The sequence below is a fragment of the Neovison vison genome, chromosome 5 (assembly GCF_020171115.1).
Source record: "Neovison vison isolate M4711 chromosome 5, ASM_NN_V1, whole genome shotgun sequence".
Lineage (NCBI taxonomy): Eukaryota > Metazoa > Chordata > Mammalia > Carnivora > Mustelidae > Neogale > Neogale vison.
This window is the reverse complement of record NC_058095.1, coordinates 88,129,920-88,148,899: the sequence shown is the minus strand read 5'-3', so window position 1 is coordinate 88,148,899 and position 18,980 is coordinate 88,129,920. Positions and strand designations below refer to the sequence as shown.

At 35.6% G+C, this 18,980-nt stretch overlaps 1 protein-coding gene across 3 annotated transcripts in view; it reads right to left on the bottom strand.

Moving 5' to 3' along the window:
* Nucleotides 1-18,980, bottom strand: part of NUP58 (nucleoporin 58) — a 96,799-nt gene that overhangs the window by 8,193 nt on the left and 69,626 nt on the right. For all 3 annotated transcript variants that reach the window (XM_044249437.1, XM_044249439.1, XM_044249436.1), the window contains exons 7-13: nucleotides 15,784-15,808; nucleotides 14,598-14,663; nucleotides 14,105-14,279; nucleotides 9,167-9,246; nucleotides 6,790-6,908; nucleotides 6,285-6,367; nucleotides 2,418-2,619 (exon numbers count right to left, since the gene is read on the bottom strand). In XM_044249437.1, the coding sequence (XP_044105372.1) occupies nucleotides 2,418-2,619; nucleotides 6,285-6,367; nucleotides 6,790-6,908; nucleotides 9,167-9,246; nucleotides 14,105-14,279; nucleotides 14,598-14,663; nucleotides 15,784-15,808 (750 nt within the window). The remainder of the gene's footprint in view (nucleotides 1-2,417; nucleotides 2,620-6,284; nucleotides 6,368-6,789; nucleotides 6,909-9,166; nucleotides 9,247-14,104; nucleotides 14,280-14,597; nucleotides 14,664-15,783; nucleotides 15,809-18,980) is intronic.

Below are 18,980 nucleotides of genomic sequence, written 5' to 3'. Positions count from 1 at the left end.
GCACTTTTTACATTAATAAACTCAAGAACCCATATGCAATCGAAAGCAAAACCCCTGTCAACTCAAACCTTGCACAGATCAACAATGATGTATAAAAACAGCACACCAGCTAGCTTTACCTAACTGAATCTAGATGGTCTTTAAATTTTATTATTGTCACTTAAAAAAAAAAAAAAAAGACATCCTCAAAGTCTTGAAACATAAAGAAGAATAAGTCACTGAATACAAAGCACAATGTAAAATTCCTCAACAGGCTGTAATTCATGAAATCAGTAGGTATCTAAGAAACCTCATCCATCTCCCTGTAGTGGTGACACGACTGGAATAACTAACATTCTGACTAGAAGATGCATAAAGGAATGCACTACAGAGCTGAGGAGGCCTTCGAAGAAACAAAAAGACATAATGCAAAATTGTTATTACTACTGTTCAGTTTCTCAGTTCTAAAAATCCACACAACTCAAAATGAAAACAATCTGAGACTGTTTAGGTTGATAAATTACAATTCCTGCCAGCCGATGAGGAAGCCCTTATGTGAGTTTGAAAACTGCAGGGAACATAGAACACAGTCAAGTCTCCCTGAAGCCTGGCAAAAGTCACAAATAAAATTAAATGAGCAAAGGCTCCTCAAGATGTTTACTCTAAATCAAGCTAACATTCTCCACCACGAGAGAGAGCAAACAACATACTGAACTCACATTGTTTACCTTTGTATCCTGGGAGCCTAGCACATAGCAGGCACTCATATTTACAGAACAAACATATATCTTCATATGTCCATGAGCCCAAAATGCTTGACCTCTCAAGACTGTCTACATGAGAGAATTAAAAACAACAACCCTGACAAGTGGTTTTGCTTCAAATTTAGTTGTGTATCACAGAATATAATTAATTCATTTATGCCATGACACTTTAAGTAACTGAGCTTTCTCAAATTGTATTTATTAAAATGGAAATCCCTTATGTTTTTAAGAATACTTAACCCAAACCCACGCTTATCTGATCTATTGTAGGATTAATATTGGCTCTACAAAGCAAATTGGTACTATGTTGGTTTGATTAGCTGGTTACATAATCAGGAGAACTGATAATCATTAATTATGGAACTGATTCTTATACTGACTTGATGGGAATCAGCCACATACTGATTTTTTTCCCTCCATAACTTGAGAATGGAATCCTACACTCCAGCCAGCTAGAGAAGTACTAGAGAGTGCCACTGTGAGCCACTATTCACATAGGTCCAGCCATGGAATGTGGACAATTTGGCATAAACCAATCATCAGCCATTCACTGATGGTAAGTCAATTCTGTCATCTCCAAATGTGAAGAATAATTTTTAAACTGTCAGTACTGAAAACCAGAGAATGCTTCCCTAGTAGAGGCAGCCTGAATGCAGTCTAGATACACCTGTTTTTTACTCTTTTTGTACTGTAATTTACTATTGGACTATATGGAACTCTCAGAAAGACACATACTATAGAATAATAAGCATTACTCAAAAATTTATGAATGAGGAAAGTAAAAATCAATATCCATTAACACTATATTTTCTATGTCACACTTCAAGCCTGACAAAAAAAAACAGACTGTAGTAAAGACAATAATCTCCAAAAGACACAGGACCAAACTGCATACACAGTACTAGACCACAAAAATGTTTCTCTCGTTAGAAGTGGAATTAAACCAAAGGACTAAATAATCTGCTTCCCAGTATCTCACCAATTATTTTCATCATCTGCCCGGCTTCCCCATTCAAACTTCTTAATATGCAATCCAGAACATCGCAAAACATCTTTTTCCTGCTCTTGCTACTGTTCTGCTCATTCTGAAAAGGTACATATAATTCTAGCATGTACTTTCTTCCAAATTTGGTTAAGAGGGGACCTGTACTCTGTTTCCAGTCATTATGCATAAAAACAACCAAATGATCTTTAACACACCTTCAGTCATAACAATGTACTTCATCCTAAATGTGGGTACTCTGCAATCACTATGTATGAGGAAATGAGAATGCACCATCTATCAGTATCATATATGAAAAATGCAAAGTATGGCTGGATTATCTCTGACTTTAAAACAATAAATGATACAATCACAATTTTAGAATCTAATATTCTTAAATGTAATTCGGTAGTGAAACACCATATTCTAAAGGGCATGTATAGCAATACAGCAAGTAACATTAAGTAATTCACAATACTCATTATCTAATTGATGTATTAATTATTGCTAAGACTACCCTGCATTTTTTATCAGGTATGTTTATAATTGTGTCCATCACAATTTTTAGATTGTATTGGAACAGCTACTCATAGAAATTTCTTCAGTGCTAACACAAAAGGAAGACTTATAAAAATGCACATCAATGTTCTGCATTTGAACAGTAAGAAGCTATAACTTGAATGCATTCAGACCTGTAGCAGGCTGTTGCTGCTGTGTAAGTGTTGCAGCCATGGCAACGGCTGCCGCATTTGGCATGTTGCTGAAAGGGGTGGGTCCAGTAGTAACTCTGGGTGCATTCTGCCACTTCTTGGCTTCTGCTCGCCTGGCTTCAAACACATCTACAGCATCTCCTAAGAACATTTTCCTGTAGCCAAGGTACTGTTCTTTTAGCACCTAAATGAAAGAAAAAAATGACGGTTAGTAAGTCAAGTTCTTTGTTGACTTTGGTATTATATGAATAATCTAACTAGGAAATAAGTCTGCAGACAGGTGAGACACCAACAATATTATACATTCGCCCTAAAGTACAAATCAAAGTGGGGCATGGTGTGGGAAGTAATGCATGCAAGCTCTATTACTCTTTTATTTTTTTTCCCTACTTTTGTCATGTCTTTCCAATAAACAGTCTAAAATATTCTGGCTCCATGATGCTCTCTTTAAAAATGAGTTAGCAAAGCTTTTAAACAAGTAAAGTAATATCTAAAATTCCATTTTCAATACTCCAGTTTTTCATATTTCTCCAACACCCAACCTTTTGATAACTTTAGATTCAAAAGGCTAAAAACATGTACTAAATATGTATCTGTTAAATTCTCCTTTAAAAGGCCCAGGTGACACAGGTTAAAATAAAAGGTCCTTACCAGAGAGAGCTTGGGGGCTTTAAGGAGAGCTTTCACTTTATCAGTATTATCGGACTATTTTACAATAAGAATGATTCATGTTGAGCTTGTGTCTCCAAACTGGGGCAGAGGGGCAGGGGTGGGGGCAGGGAAAGTGAACTTTTAATTTCAGAGTAAGAAAGAGAAATTACCAAGTTCATAAAGTAGACTGGTTCACACAGTGCAAAATCTGCCTTGATTAAAGCCATTAATAGGAGTGATTCTACTGCATATCAGATTACTAAATACTTTTTCATTAAAGTTTAATCTAATTTAGATCAGTTTTAAACAATGTGAAGAAATGCAGAATTTTCAGATTTCCTACATTCTCAGCAGAAATTAGTAACTATTAGTCTTTTTGGTCTTAACATGTAGAGTATTTAGAAATCTTACTGTTATTTGCAGTATTTAAACATTACCATCCCCTATTTTGTGTAGTCATCAGTATTTGATGTTCCAGTTCCAAACTTTCCTACCTCTATAATGTATTGAAGCAGGCCTACCAAGAACTGAAAACTAGGAAATCCAGTCAGATGTAGGGTATGTGATACCAGAAGAATGAATTTTATTAAAATTGATCTCTCCGAGTCCATCCTCCCTTTTCTCTGTGCACATATATATGCATATACCCATGCAATGTTTGGCACCAACAGCCCATAAATTTTAGTTCTACTTATACTAGAAAATAATGACCTGCCTTCGAGACTTGAAAGACAACTGGTTTCTGGAAAAGGGGGAAAAAAAAGAAGAACTGACCTCAGCCATATAATTACTGATACAAGGTCCAGTTTTGTTAATGTTCCTGAAGACTGGCTGGCTCAGGTAATTTAAGCCTGTTTCAGCAGATTATCTCGTGAAAAAACAACACGCAAGAAACAAAAATAAAAAACCAACTCACTGGAAATTTCTGTAAGTAAGTAAGTCTAGAAATCACAGTTTGCTCACTAAAAGCAGCTGAAAATAAACCGCAACATAGCAAATCTGCTCACAGAACATCCTTTGGTTCTTAGGGATGTGCATTACAAAAAAAAAAAAGAGTAGGTCAAGTTGTCAGGTCTAGTTTATACAACATGATCAAAAGAGATTTTGTGTGAATCCATATGTTTTATGGTCATGTTATTGAAAAGGGTAGTTTTCAAACCAGAGAGCAGAAACTGCCACTGAAAAAGCATGTATACTTACAATTGATATGTCTAGAATTTGCTTTAAAATATTTCAGAGAGAAAAGCAACTCTGTGTGGAAAATTGATAAAACAAAACCAGCAGGATCTTGGTAATGGTTGAAGCTGAGTGGTGAGTAGCTGGGCATTCATTACAGTAGTGCCCTATTTTTTATATGTGCGTATATTTGAAAACTTTCACAACAAAAATTAAGAAAAAAAAAATTTGCACAACACAGACTTCAAAGCACCAATAAGGAATCATCTTTAGCCCTTTAAAAAACTAAAGTAATATTTATTACAGACCTATAAATTTCAAGAATATTTGATAAAAATTCGGACTTTTTTGTTTTAAGATTTTACGTATCAGGGCGCCTAAGTGGCTCAGTGGGTTAAGCCTCTGCCTTTGGCTCAGGTCATGATCTCAGGGTCTTAGGATCGAGCCCCACATCGGGCTCTCTGCTAAGCAGGGAGCCTGCTTCCTCCTCTCTCTCTGCCTGTCTCTCTGCCTACTTGTGATCTCTGTCAAATAAATAAATAAAATCTTTAAAAAAATTTAAAAAAAAAAAAAAAAGATTTTACGTATCAACTTGAGAAAGGGCTAGGGTGAGAGAGCACAAGAAGAGGGGGCACCAGGAGCAGTGGGAGGAGAAGCAGACTCCCCGCTTTTTTTTTTAATTATTTGACAGAGATCACAGGTAGGCAGAGAGGCAGGCAGAGAGAGAGGAGGAAGCAGGCTCCCTGCCAAGCAGAGAGCCCGATGCGGGGCTCGATCCCAGGACCCCGAGATCATGACCTGAGCCAAAGGCAGGTCATGATATGGGACTCAATCCCACCACCCTGGGATTGTGACCTGAGCTTAAGGCAGACACTTAGCCGACTGAGCCACCCAGGCATCCCTAAAACTAAACAATTTAAAATATTTGGTTTAGGGGTGCCTGGGTGGCTCAGTTGGTTGGACGACTGCCTTTGGCTCAGGTCATGATCCTGGAGTCCCGGGATCGAGTCCCACATCGGGCTCCCAGCTCCATGGGGAGTCTGCTTCTCTCTCTGACCTTCTCCTTGTTCATGTTCTCTCTCACTGTCTCTCTCTCTCAAATAAATAAATAAAATCTTTAAAAAATATATATATATATTTGGTTTAGAATTTTAAAGATATTAAAGGAAAAGGTCCAAATTATATTCATTTCAAACATGGTATAATTTAAATGGTTAACTTTTTAAAACATTTATTATCATGAACAGATTAAAATAAAAATGAAAACAATGGTAACCTCAAACTTTATTCTATGCAGTTACTAATTTATTTAGACTCTGGTTTGGATACTTAGAATTTTAAAGATTTTTCTCTTTAAACTCCAAGAAAGGATATAATTATATTTGCCCAACTAGTTGGAAAAAGTATACTTATATTTAACATTCACTTAAATTTTAAAAACTAACATCACACAAGGTACAAAATATCCCGTGACAAATTATTTTATTTTTATTATTTAATAAACACAAATAGTTCCTTGTATTTAAAAGGGAAAAATGTTTAAGTACTTGATGACCAATGAGTATTTAAATTATATGCAAAATTAAAGCAGTGCAAAATGATTTTGCTAACTAAGAATGTTTATTTTCTGTAGTGCTGCTTATAGAGGTGTAGATGGAAACAACCTAAATGTCCAACAAAAGAGGATTGGGTAAGGAAACTATACACGTATATACAATGAAATCCTACATAACTACTAAAAATGATGTTGAAGAAATATATGTATTAACACAGGAAGTTGTTTACAATGTATTACTGAAAAAAGTTAAAATAGCTGATTGCATAGAATACTTGGATCTTTTTGGGGAAAAAAATAGATCTGTGATTGGGTCTGAGCATGATTATGGATTATTTTAGTTTTAGTTTTTTTCACTTACATGTAATTTTAGCTAGTCCTATAACAGGCACGAATGCTCTGCAAATAAACAAATACTTCACTTGGGTCTAGATATACAGATATGTGAACTGGTAATGAAAACTTACCTTTACATTTTCATGAATAGACTGAAGTTGTGCAGCTAAAGCTACAAATGTTTGATAAATTTTCTGCATAGCCATTGACAAATCTATAAAAGAAAATTATATTATCACACAAATATCTATGTAACACAATCAGTATTATTTTTCTGTAACTTGAGTCCGGTTTTTGGTACAAAGTCTAAGAAGAGAAAACTACATGAATATTTGCATGAATATGACAAGACAGCACATGAGCAGACCGAGAGTGGGGTGTCTGCATCAATCATCGGCAGAAGGGAGGAGGCCCTGAGACTTCTGCCGTGGTTAGCATAGTAACAATTCACCATAATGCACTTTCTATTAAGAGAGAATAAAGATCTAATCAAGGCTTTAAGGAAATTTTCTTACGGTAGCTTAAGACAACTACTAGTAGTTATTTAAAATATCTACTATGTAATAACACCCCACTTCTCTTACCAAAAAATAGTGCTATCAAAAAAAAAAAAAATCACCACAGAAAGTATGTTACCTTGAGGAGTTATATGTGAGTTATTCGCTTGAGTGGCAAGATGGTTTTCTAGTTCTTCAATCTGCTGTCTGTACTGCTGAAGCTGGACCTCAAACTGCTGAACCAAGATTCTGAAGTAGCTACACGAAAACATTTACAGAGTCAGACAGAAGTTTTAAAAATATTCCTTTCCTTACATTCAAAATACCAAATAATACCAAATGCCCCCATTTAAGTAGGCCTTTGACTTAGTCCGACAATCTAATGACAGAGCACAAATATTACTGAAAGAAAAACTAACAGGTTATCACAAATAGATGCACACCCTTACTCTAATCATGAAAAATCCCAATTAAGGGATAATCTACAAAGTAGCTTTATATTCTTTAAAAGAATCAGGGTCATGAAAGACAAATAAAGATTGAATAACTGGGGCGCCTGGATGGCTCAACTGTTAAGCGTCTGCCTTCTGCTCAGGTCACAATCCCAGGTTCCTGGGATCAAGCCCCACACTGGGCTCCCTGCTTGGCGGTAGGGGTGCTTCTCCCTCTCCCACTGCCCCTGTTTGTGCCCTTTCTCACTGTGTCCGTCTTTGTCAAATAAATAAATAAAATCTTAAAAAAACAAAACAAAACAAAACTGAAAAACTGTTACAGACTGGGAGAGATCAAGGAGAAATAACAACTAAAGGCAAAGTGAATAGGATCCTGCAATCGGAAAAGTACACTGGTAGAAAACAGATCAGACCCTGGAAAAGAAAAGGCACTTTAGTGGCAAAGTCAATAAAATTCAAGTAATTTCTGTAGCTTGGTTAACAATATCACGCCTATATTAATTTTCTATTCTTGGTTAATCTCCTATTCCTGGTGGTTACACGGTATGTATGTTAAGGTTGGCAAGGTAAGGGAAATAAGGAAATTCTTTGTACTCCCATTTTTGCAGGGTTTTTTTAAGGTTTAAAATAAGTTCAAAATAAAAAGTTTTTTTAAAAGAGTGCAACTGTCAACCAGATTTTACAAGGAAGCACTTAAGGTTCTTATATTTATAATCTGAAAACACTACAGTGTTTACAGAAAGAATGTGTAGTACTACTAGTATTCTGATAAAGTCAACCAGAGAATGCTGCTAGAAAGATAAAAAGGGACCTTAAATAGCATGCAAAGCAAGCTGAATGTTATTCTGTAAGAAATGGAGAACTATAGAAGCTTTTTTCAGTGGAAAATGATACAATTCACCCATTTTAAAACTAGTTCTGATGGCAGCATGGAGAACAAGACAGAGGGATAAAATATTAGAGGCAGTCCAGTGAGAAAGCACATACCATGCCAATCTGAATAAGAGGAGCATCACTATCCTTGTTAATTTCCTAATTTTGATCACTGAACTATGGTTATGTAACAGAATATTACATTTAAGGAATATAAACTAAAATACTTTAACATAAAGGACATCATGTCTGCAAATAAAACTGATCAGGGGTAAAAATATGTATATACACATAAAGAGCAAAGGAACAGAACATATATAGTAAAAATATTAACATGTAAGGAAACGGGATAAAAGATATATGGGAATTCTTTGTTTTATCCTTGAAACTTCTCTAGAAGCCTGAAATTATATCTAATAAAAAGTTAAAAGAGAAAGTGAGGGATCAGAAGTCAGATAGACCTATACCACTCACAAGCTCAGGGCTTTACCTCTTCATGCCTTGGGCTCCTCATCTCTAAGAATGGAATAACAACTGTAGAGGTTTTGTGGAAAATGAGATAAAGCAGGTAAAGTGCTAAGCATACCGCTTGGCATATGGTAAGCATCTGATAAATATTAGCTATTATTATCTCTAGCAACACAAAAGGATATAAAGAGAGACAAGATAGAGATTACATGGCAACTTCACAAATATACAACCTAGGTAATGAAATTACAGATGAATTTTTTTCAATTTTAACTTATCTACATTTTCTAATTGCTCTCCTGAAGACTTATTGCCTATGTGAACAAAACATTTTAAGCAAATAAGTAAAGGGCTCAATTATTTCTAGAATGCCCTCTTTTAAGAAGGTACTATCATAAAATTATTTTTAAATTAAAAAGTCCTTATTGATAAAATAGAAGATTCTACTACCTGCAAAATTTAATATAGTGGAATAGGCCCTGTAAATAACAGGTAAATAAAGTATAACTGCATAATAGTGGTTAAAAGCTTACATCTTAATGTTAGTTACCTTCCAATAAAATGAAGGTAAGAACTGCCTTCTTAGGGTTATTATGAGAATTAAATGGAGAAATCCATGTTAAGTGCTTATTAACCCAGGTCTGCTACAGACTAAACTAAAAATTCTTAGCCCGTGTATTGGATTGTTTTGCTTTCTTAAAGTGAGAAAATCCAGTAACTTACTCAGCAGGAGCTGTGTTTTCATGTTGGAGTCCAGGTGGTGTTTTCTGGGTTCTTAAAGCTATTTCAGCATTCTTTAACTCCTAATAGATCAGAGGTTTTTAAAAAACAAAAAACAAACAAACAAAAAGAAGTTAAAAAAAAAAAAATTTTCTCTGGACTGAAATTTCAAACAACGCCACACACGTTATGAGAACATGCTCTATTTAACCTGCTTTACAAGTTGCTAAAACCTCTTCCCAAACAAGACAAAGTACATATTTAAAAAAACTTTATGATAAATTTATAATGACTTGCTGATCTATTTTAACAACTATGGACTTCAGGGTGCCTTGGTGGCTAGGTCAGTTAAGTGACTGCCTTCGGATCATGTCATGATCCCAGGGTTCTGAGATCGAGTCCCGCACTGGACTCCTTGCTCAGCCTGCTTGTCTCTCTGCCTGCCACTACCCCTGCTTATGTTCTCTCTAGCTCGCTTTCGGACAAATAAGTAAATAAAATCTTAAAAAAAAAAAAAAAAAAAAAAAAAGAACTATGGACTTCTGTAAAACTCATGAAGTTAATTCATCTACAGCAAAAGACTGCTATTATTTAAAAATCTTTAATATACAAATATAGAAAATGCTGTTTTAAAAAAGCAAAATAGCAGCAGTAATAATGTCGAGGCTGATGTAGCAGCAGTTAAAATTCTGGTAACTTACTACGTACCAAGCACTATGCTAAAAGGCTTTATATGTACTTTATCATGGTCTATCCTCAATGACAACCTTCTAAGCTACATGACATCCCCCTTGTGACATCTCCCTAATACCAATGAAGAGAAGAACTTAAAAGGACATGAGGTAACTTGTCCAGACCCATGTAGCTGGAATACCTAAGAACTGTATCAAAGCAGCCCCGTTTTAAAGTTTATACCCTTAACCATTATTATATTGCCTTCTATTGTTCTTTAGTGCAATTCTAATCTTTTAACCAGTGGTTTTTCAAGACTGATATTCTGGTTTTACCAGATTACATCCCACTCTGCTAACACCGCACTGATTTTTAATCTCTATAAGTTTTCTTACTTTAAAAAAAAAAAAAGTACCTTAACTTTATTTTCCCTACAGCAAGCTCTTGCCCTCATTTTACTGTCAAACTAAGTAACAGTCTCTACCTGTTCTTTCCATTTCCTTCTCACTTTTTTTTTCTTTTCTTAGATTTTATTTATTTACAGACAGAGATCACAAGTAGGCAGAGAGGCAGGCAGAGAACGAGAGGAGGAAGCAGACTCCCTGCTGAGCAGAGAGCCCAACACAGGGCTCAATCCCAGGACCCTGGGATCATGACCTGAGCTGAAGGCAGAGGCTTTAACCCACTGATCCACCCAGGCGCCCTCCTTTTCACTCTTCATCTCAGACTTCCATCCTATCTGACTTCAGGACAAATGCCCTGGAGGGCTCTGGACTATTAACTCTGAACCCTGCCTACCTCTGGCCAGGCCAAGACTCATATCAGTGCTTCTATGATACCAAACTACTTAAAGATCCTCAAACATACCTATTTCATGGCTCCATTCCTCTGACTGGTAGTCTACCAGCCCAGTAACACTCATGTTCAAGATTCAGCACAAAGGTATCCTAACTCTGGACAGATGATAAAAGTGCCCACTTAAGCCCTTTGTGCCTCTATCATACCGTGTCCCTGGAACATATTACCCAACTGATTTAACTCACTCTCCCTAGCATATTTTAAGTCTTTTGATCCTGAACACTTCTGCTGAAGTGCTTTGTAACAGATCCTTAAAAATGTTAACTATGTGTAACCTCAACAAACCACTGACACCTCCCCTACCCAAAAAGAAGAAATTTTAAATACTTAAACTCTTAATTAAACTCTTGAGTTATGTTACCAAAAAATTAAGAATTTAAGAGACTTTGCTTCCATAAGGTTCTGGTCTTTGCGATCACAATACTGTTCCTCAGAATTGCCTGTTATTTCCCAAAAAGGTTTTCTCTGAAGAAAAACTTTTAGGGTTAAGGAATACTGATAACTAACTCACTAAGGGAGTAAAAGTATTTTCTCAATTGATAATTCACTAGACTGAGGGTAGAACAGTAATTCCTGAATTAGAAGTAAGAATCTTAGATCAAATTTCTTTGATGTCACCTGTAAAAATTTTCTAAACTTGATTTAGATGACTTTTTTCTTATGAAAACATTCTTTGACTCATCCTCTTCTTTTTTTTGCCACCATTATACTCCACCCAATCTTTTATTATTTCATTTGCACAACTAGTCTTTTATTATCTTTGGGGTTGGGTTTTTATCTCTGAAAGACTATTAACAAGTCTGGTACATAAAAGCTATTCAATTCTGGGGCGTCTGAGTGGCTCAGTAGGTTAAAGCCTCTGCCTTCGGCTCAGGTTATGATCTCAGGGTCCTGGGATAGAGTCCCGCATCGGGCTCTCTGCTCGGCAGGGAGCCCACTTCCTCCTCTGCCTGCCTCTTTGCCTACTTGTGATCTCTCTATCAAATACATAAATAAAATCTTTTAAAAATAATAAAAATATAAATAAATAAATAAAAGGTACTCAACAAATATTTATGAATGAACTCATCTAGTGCTAGAGTTACAGTGGATCCCATTATAGCATTCATTTCTCTTTTTCTTGAGTTTACCTCTATTACTGTGCTAATGTCTCTTCCCATATGATTTAATACATTTCACATGAAATTTATAATTTCATGTAATGTTTAACCAGAATCTAAACATTCTCCACTGTCTAAAAGCATAACTGACAGTTCCTTCCTCCTAGAAAGATGATACAAACATATCTGATGATGTATACAGAAGGAATAAGTAGAAAAGAAACATGGGAGAATACATTAATCATATTTAACTGAAGTTTGTAGGCAATCAGGAAATCTGAAAGCAGAAAATAAAGGCTTTGAATTCCTCTTAAATTTCATAGTTTAGGGGTGCCTGGGTGGCTCAGTGGGTTAAGCCTCTGCCTTCAGTTCAGGTCATGATCTCAGGGTCCTGGGATCGAGTCCCACATCGGGCTCTCTGCTCGGCAGGGAGCCTGCTTCCTCCTCTCTCTCTCTCTCTCTCTGCTTGCCTCTCTGACTACTTGTGATCTCTCTCTGTCAAATAAATAAAATCTTAAAAAAAGAAATTTAAAAAAAAAATTTCATAGTTTAGAGTAGCTACTTAATAACACATTTTTATTAAAAATACCACAAAGTATTCTCTAATAGTTGACTTGAAGATACATAAGCACATACAAACTTCTAATTTTAAATCAAGTAAGTACTAGGTATTTAATGTACAGCATGATGACTATAGTTAATAATACCGTATTGTATATTTACAAGTCGCTAGGAAAGTAGATCCTGAAAGTTCTCATATCAACAGGAAAAGTTTTTTTTGCCTAAGTATAGTAGTAGATATTAACCAGATTTGTTGGGACATTTTGCAATATACACAAATATTGAATCATTACATTGCAAACCTGAAACTAATATAGTTTTATATGTCAATGATATTTCAATAAAAAAGGACATATAAGCACCTTTCGAATTTTTACTTAACGTAGTATCACTTTATTTATGAAGCACATAGCACTCTTGATAAGCCCATGTTTTTTGTTTGTTTTTTTTTAAAGATTTTATTTATTTATTTGACAGAGATCACAAGTAGGCAGAGAGGAAGGCAGAGAGAGAGGAAGGGAAGCAGGCTCCCTGCCGGGCAGAGAGCCCATGTGGGGCTCGATCCCAGGACCCTGGGATCATGACCTCAGCCGAAGGCAGAGGCTTTAACCCACTGAGCCACACAGGCGCCCCTAAGCCCATGTTTTAAAAAGGCATTTCACAGGGGCATCCGGGCGTTGCAGTTGTCATGAGATCGAACCCCGCATTGGGTTCCCTGCTGAGTATGGAGTCTACTGGAGATTCTCTGGCCCTCTCCCTCTGCCCCTCCCACTGGTGAGCGAATGTCCTCTAACAAATAAATAAATCCTTAAAAAGGTGTTTCACATTAAGTTCTTTAACAGGTGAGAGGAAACTTTAGGGAAAGATTTCTAGACTGCCATAATCCAAAGAAGTATATTTTATAATTATAAAATATAAAACAAATCATCTACCATCACTCTTCCCCAACAATGTAAAGAACAATGTATTACATATTTTACATATATTATACCATAGAAAGAAAAAACAAGTCCATATGAATGGCAAAAAACATGAGCCTCATTAACATTTTTAACTGAGACATAAGACTGGCAAGTCATCAGAATTTTTAATACTTAAAAAGTATAATATAGTTTTTATTTACTGGCTGACAGATTTTTAAAAACATATTTTTCTGCCTTGCTTGTACGATATAGCAATTTAGCCAGCAAGCACTCTTAGGAAACAAACTAGTTAGGAGTATCAGCTCTTCCACTTATTGACAACCTCTTCCATTTATTAACAACCTCTCTGCCCATATTCTTCTTTCTATAAAAAAGATAAGACGGCCTAACTCATAGAGCTGTCATGAAAACTAAACTGGACTCATATAAATTGCTTAAAATACTGCCTCATAAATAATAAGAACAATACAAACTAGTGACTCCTATTATCATAGCAACTTAAAAGTACTCAAGCTAGGGCTCCTGGGTGGCTCAGTTGGTCAAGCGACTGCCTTCAGCTCAGGTCATGATCCTGAAACCCAAGACTGAGTCCTGCAACTGACTCCCTGCTCAGCAAAGGGTCAGCTTCTCCCTTTGACCCTCCCCCCTCTCTTGCTCTCTTTCTCTCACTCTCTCAAATATATAAAATCTTTTTTTAAAAAGCACACGTGCTATATAGTTTTCTTACAGGACATCTGTATCAAGTCTTATAACCTATAAAACAGTTAACTTCTACTTAAATAAAAAGAAACAAAACCCTAAAATAAAATTACTTTAAGTTAGTTTACCTGAGCAGTTTCTATTTTCAACTTGTCAATATTGAGGGTGTTCCTCTGTAATCCACTGGCAGCCAGTGACAGAAGCTGCTTCAGAGCTTTAATATCTTCTTGTACTTTAAGCATGGCTTTTGAAGACATTCTACTAATTTCTTCTTGTACCTGTTTCTGTTCCTTCACAAATTTCCTAAAAAGATACATAAAACTGAATTCTAAAAAAATACACCTTTGGTTTCCTATAGGAAAAAGTATATTTACTATAGGCTGGTCAGAGTACCAGTGTTTTTTAAAAAGGAAATATTAAAAATTCATCCACAGTTCACATGCTTTTTTCAGAATGAGAGTACAGAATTTTAATTCCCACTATTCTGCTTTGTTTATAAAAATATTAAAATTTTTACCCAAACCCAAGTTAAAATGTTTAAGAGGAAGAAGAGATGTTCCCCTTAAAATAGATTCTAACATTCTTCAGCATGATCTATCTAATTACATTTGACACACTTACTGGAGGTTTTCAACATCCTGGCAGATGACAGGAGGGAGATTTTCATCCTTCAGTGCTTTACTATCCCTAAGAAAAATGCCACAGATATATTAAAGCCATTGAGGTTCTAAAAAGCTGACAGCTGAGTTCCACTACATAAGTGTTAAAGGGGAGGAGGTAAAACAAATATTCCCCATTTATAGCTCTTATGGTTGATTTCAAATCTCTTTATAAAAAACTGTTGTTTCCTGACCCCTAAAATAGCTTTAACAATTCATCTGACAGGGAGATTTCTCTTCTAAAAGGACTGGCACCTATCATAAATACACAAAATGCATCTGACCAAATGTTTAAGAAAAAAATTAGAAAATACAAGAGATTAAATATTGAACTCAGTTCCCCTGGCTCAAAAACTCTATGACTGACCTTTTATTTCATTCAAAAATATTACAGCATTCATTAAAGAAAGTCTACAAACTTCTCATAATGAGATTCTCATTATATTTAACTTGATTTTTATAATTTCAATTTATTCTTCAACAAAATAAAACCTAGGGATAGACTAAGGGAATCATAAATATTTAATGAGAATAGGAATAGGTGAAATGTGGCATGCTGTAATGTAATTAGGAGTTAAAATTCAGTCACAGATCTGCTACTACTTCCTTGATAGAACCCGAAGCAAACCTCAGTCTCTTCCAGCTTTCTCATTTATGTAATAGGGCTAAAATACACAGAAGATATTTTGGAGGCATGAACTTGATCATTTATTTACAAATGTTTTATCTAATGTAATACAAATTAGGTGAGAAAATATAAGTGGTAGTAAAAATAGTGATCTTCAAACCTATATGATGTATATAGATAGAGGCTTTTCTCCCTCTTCATCATCGGAAAATAAACGGGACTGGTATAGTACTTTATATAGAAAAGGTATATATACGTATATATACGTAAAACTGAGCATAAAGTATTCCAGAAAGAATTGGTTAGAAACTTTCCTAAGGATTAAAAATTAAAGATCTGACCTTCCAAAATCTTTCCAGAGCATATGTTTATTATTTTATTTTAGACAAAAACTGATTCAAAGAATTTTTCTTCTAAATGTCTATATAGTTTCATTTACTTCCAATGAGACCACCTGCCTATAAATTAACAAATAAAATTCTTCAAATAAAATACTTTAATAGTCAAATTGTAAACTTACTCTGGTCTTGTTCCTGTTTTATCACCTAGAAAATTCAAGAAGCTTTATGTAAAAACAGGTCATTTAACAATGTATTCCAAATTCAAGTTTTAATTTAACACAAACTTAGGTATAAATAGAAACATCTAAGCATTTTACCGACAGACTCGTAGGCCTCATGTGAGGTTACTTGTCACAAACTCTAAACAAAATACTATGGGGACATGTTTGTATACACCTAAACAGATAGTTATGTAGCTGATTTGTAACTATTTCTTTCAAGGGCAAGATTCTTCCTCTTTAATCTTCTATGAAAAATATTCTTGCTTAGCACAGTTTACCTCCTGCAAGTTCTACTTGATGCTTTCTTAGGTTCTATCAGTTTTGAATACTAAAATATGTCAGACTACCTAGATGTCTCTAAATATTTTACAAAAGCAGCAATTTTTTAAGATGATGTTTTTAATGTGGGCAGATATATCAACAACTTTCTCATGAACACCTATTTAGTGGTTATCATTATTAGTGTATGTCTAAAAGTGGAAAAGTAAAAATGCTCCGTCAGCAAAATGCAGTGACTCACTTTCTGCTTTTCCAGAATTTATTTCACACTGCAAAATAAGACCTGCTTAATGAGGAAAATACAGGAACACAAAACTTCATCCCATCAGAGAACCTTAATGGTTCCTCTTTCAACCTGTTTTGGCACTTACACACACATTTTTAAACGGGATCGGGATGACCATAAGTTATGTTCACATATTTTCTCAGGATGTTGAAATTAAGTCTTTTTCATGTCACTTAACATGATTTTAAATAACCACAGAATACTGATGACATAGCTGTATCAGAACCTTTATGCCCAACCCTCTTCTTAACATATACGCATTTACTGTATGAACAATGCTGCTACAGTCAATGTCTTTATCTCCAAATACTTGTGCATGACTTTATTTGTATTCCAAAAAAAAGAGGAATTTATAGGTCAAAGATTACATCAAGGAAAACTGACGTATTATCAAACTGATCCTTTAAAACAACTGTTCCGATTTATCTTCCCACCTACTATGAATAAGTCATTTTTCCGTCACACCCTCAACAACAACGTACATTTTTCTAAAACAATCAAGGCCAGTACATAGGTGAGAAATGCCACTTCATTGTAATCTAAATTCATATTTCTGACAGTACTAAGTAAAACATTTCAAATATTAATTAGACAAGTCTGTTTCTCCTTTAGTGAATGGTCTATTCAGGCTATTTGAGGTGTATCTGAGGTATGTTTCTCACTGACTTCTAAGAGCTATTTCAACATTAAGCATATTAATTATCTCATACATATACTTTGTGTGTCTATTTCTAAAATGAGACCTTAATTTTAAGATACATCTCAATTTCAGATGTTAAATGTGAAAAAAAAAAAAGCATCTAAACATCAAGTATTTTACTTCCAAACTGTCATGTACCTTTTGCCTTTGTCCATAGGGTTTCTTTTGTTTACCTTTTTAATCTAACTACAATTTATTTTTCCTTACTTTGTATTTTGATATTTCTCTTTCATAGTTTAACATTTCTGAAATTGATATCCATGTTCTACAGATGCAAGCCTTTGACTGGATGACACACAATAAGATAAAGGAGGGATTTAAGTTTTTTCCCACAGACTTCAACTTTTTTATTCATCAACGTACTATTTTGCTCTCTCTTTGATATTCCATTTTTATTATATTTACAGAAGTTTATATATACACAAACCTGCGAATATAAAACTTAGGCCTGTTTCTGGTCTACCGTGGGCCCTGACTAGTCCACCTAGCTTGGCATCTGTAATACCTGTGGACTGCTGTCAAAGCTCACTGTCAGCACTCCACCTCTGTTCCTGCCCTCCTGCACATTATCTTCCACATGGCTGCCAGAATGCTCTTCTTCAAACATGTATCTCATGTCATATTATTCACATCAAAACCCTAGTGGGTCTCAACTGTTCTCCGTGTAATTAAAAAACTCTTTAAGATGACATACACGGCCCTTCCCTTTATGACATCTGGAATCTGATCTTCCCACGCTGCAGCTCGCTGGTTTTCCAGCAGTTCTTCAAAAGAGTAAAGATCATCCTTGTCTCTAGATCTTACTCCATGCTGCCCCAATTACAGAACACTGCTTCCTACCCCTCTTCATCTATCAAACCCAATACAGCAGGTCCAGGCTAACTGATGCAGCTGCTAGGGAAACAGAGAAATCCTTTAGATGAATAAAGAACCCCTGGACACGTATAGCAGGTTAAAAGGAACTGGATGTGGTATATCAGGTCATGTGCACTTATTCTACATACTCCTTTTGTTCAACTCTGAGGCACAACACAAGAGGAAGACAATGGGGGAAGGTGGATTGGCGCGGGGGGGCGGGGGCGCGAGGGAGATTAACTCCTTCTATTTCTCTTACTCCTTTGCCTCAATCAAGTCTTTCATGTGGAGCCTAAAAGCAATTACAATAAAGAGAGAACCAGTTTCATAATTAAAATCAAAGTAGTTCAAGGGTACCAGACTGCTTCAGCTGATTAAAAAAATAAGTTGCTGGGGACGCCTGGGTGGCTCAGTTGGTTAAGCAGCTGCCTTCGGCTCAGGTCATGATCTCAGCGTCCTGGGATCGAGTCCCATATCGGGCTCCTTGCTCGGCAGGGAGCCTGCTTCTCCCTCTGCCTCTGCCTGCCTCTCTGTCTGCCTGTGCTCGCTCTCTCTCCCTCTCTCTCTGACAAATAAATAAATAAAATCTTTAAAAAAAAAAAAAAAATAAGCTGCTCAAACATCTAAGATAATTTCTTCTAATTTTGATGCGGCTACAAAGAAAACTAAGTAAAAACAAGAGACAGACCCCTATGTTTAAAAATCAATTTTTGGGGTACCTGAGTGGCTCAGATGTTAAGCATCTGCCTTCAGCTCAGGTCATGATCCAGGGTCCTGGGATCAAGCCCCGCATCAGGCTCCTGGCTCACCAGAAAGCCTGCTTCTCCCTCTCCCACTCCCCACTTGTATTGCCTCTCTAGCTGTCTCTTCTTCTCTGTCAAATAAAATTTAAAAAAAAAAAAAAAAAGGTAAAATAAAATAAAAATCAATTTTCATTCAAAGTTATCCTAAATTTTCTAAGTTTAAAAGGATTTGAGGATAGCCAGCTTTTAAAACAGTACTTCACCCTAGAATAGTACGTCTACATAATAAAAA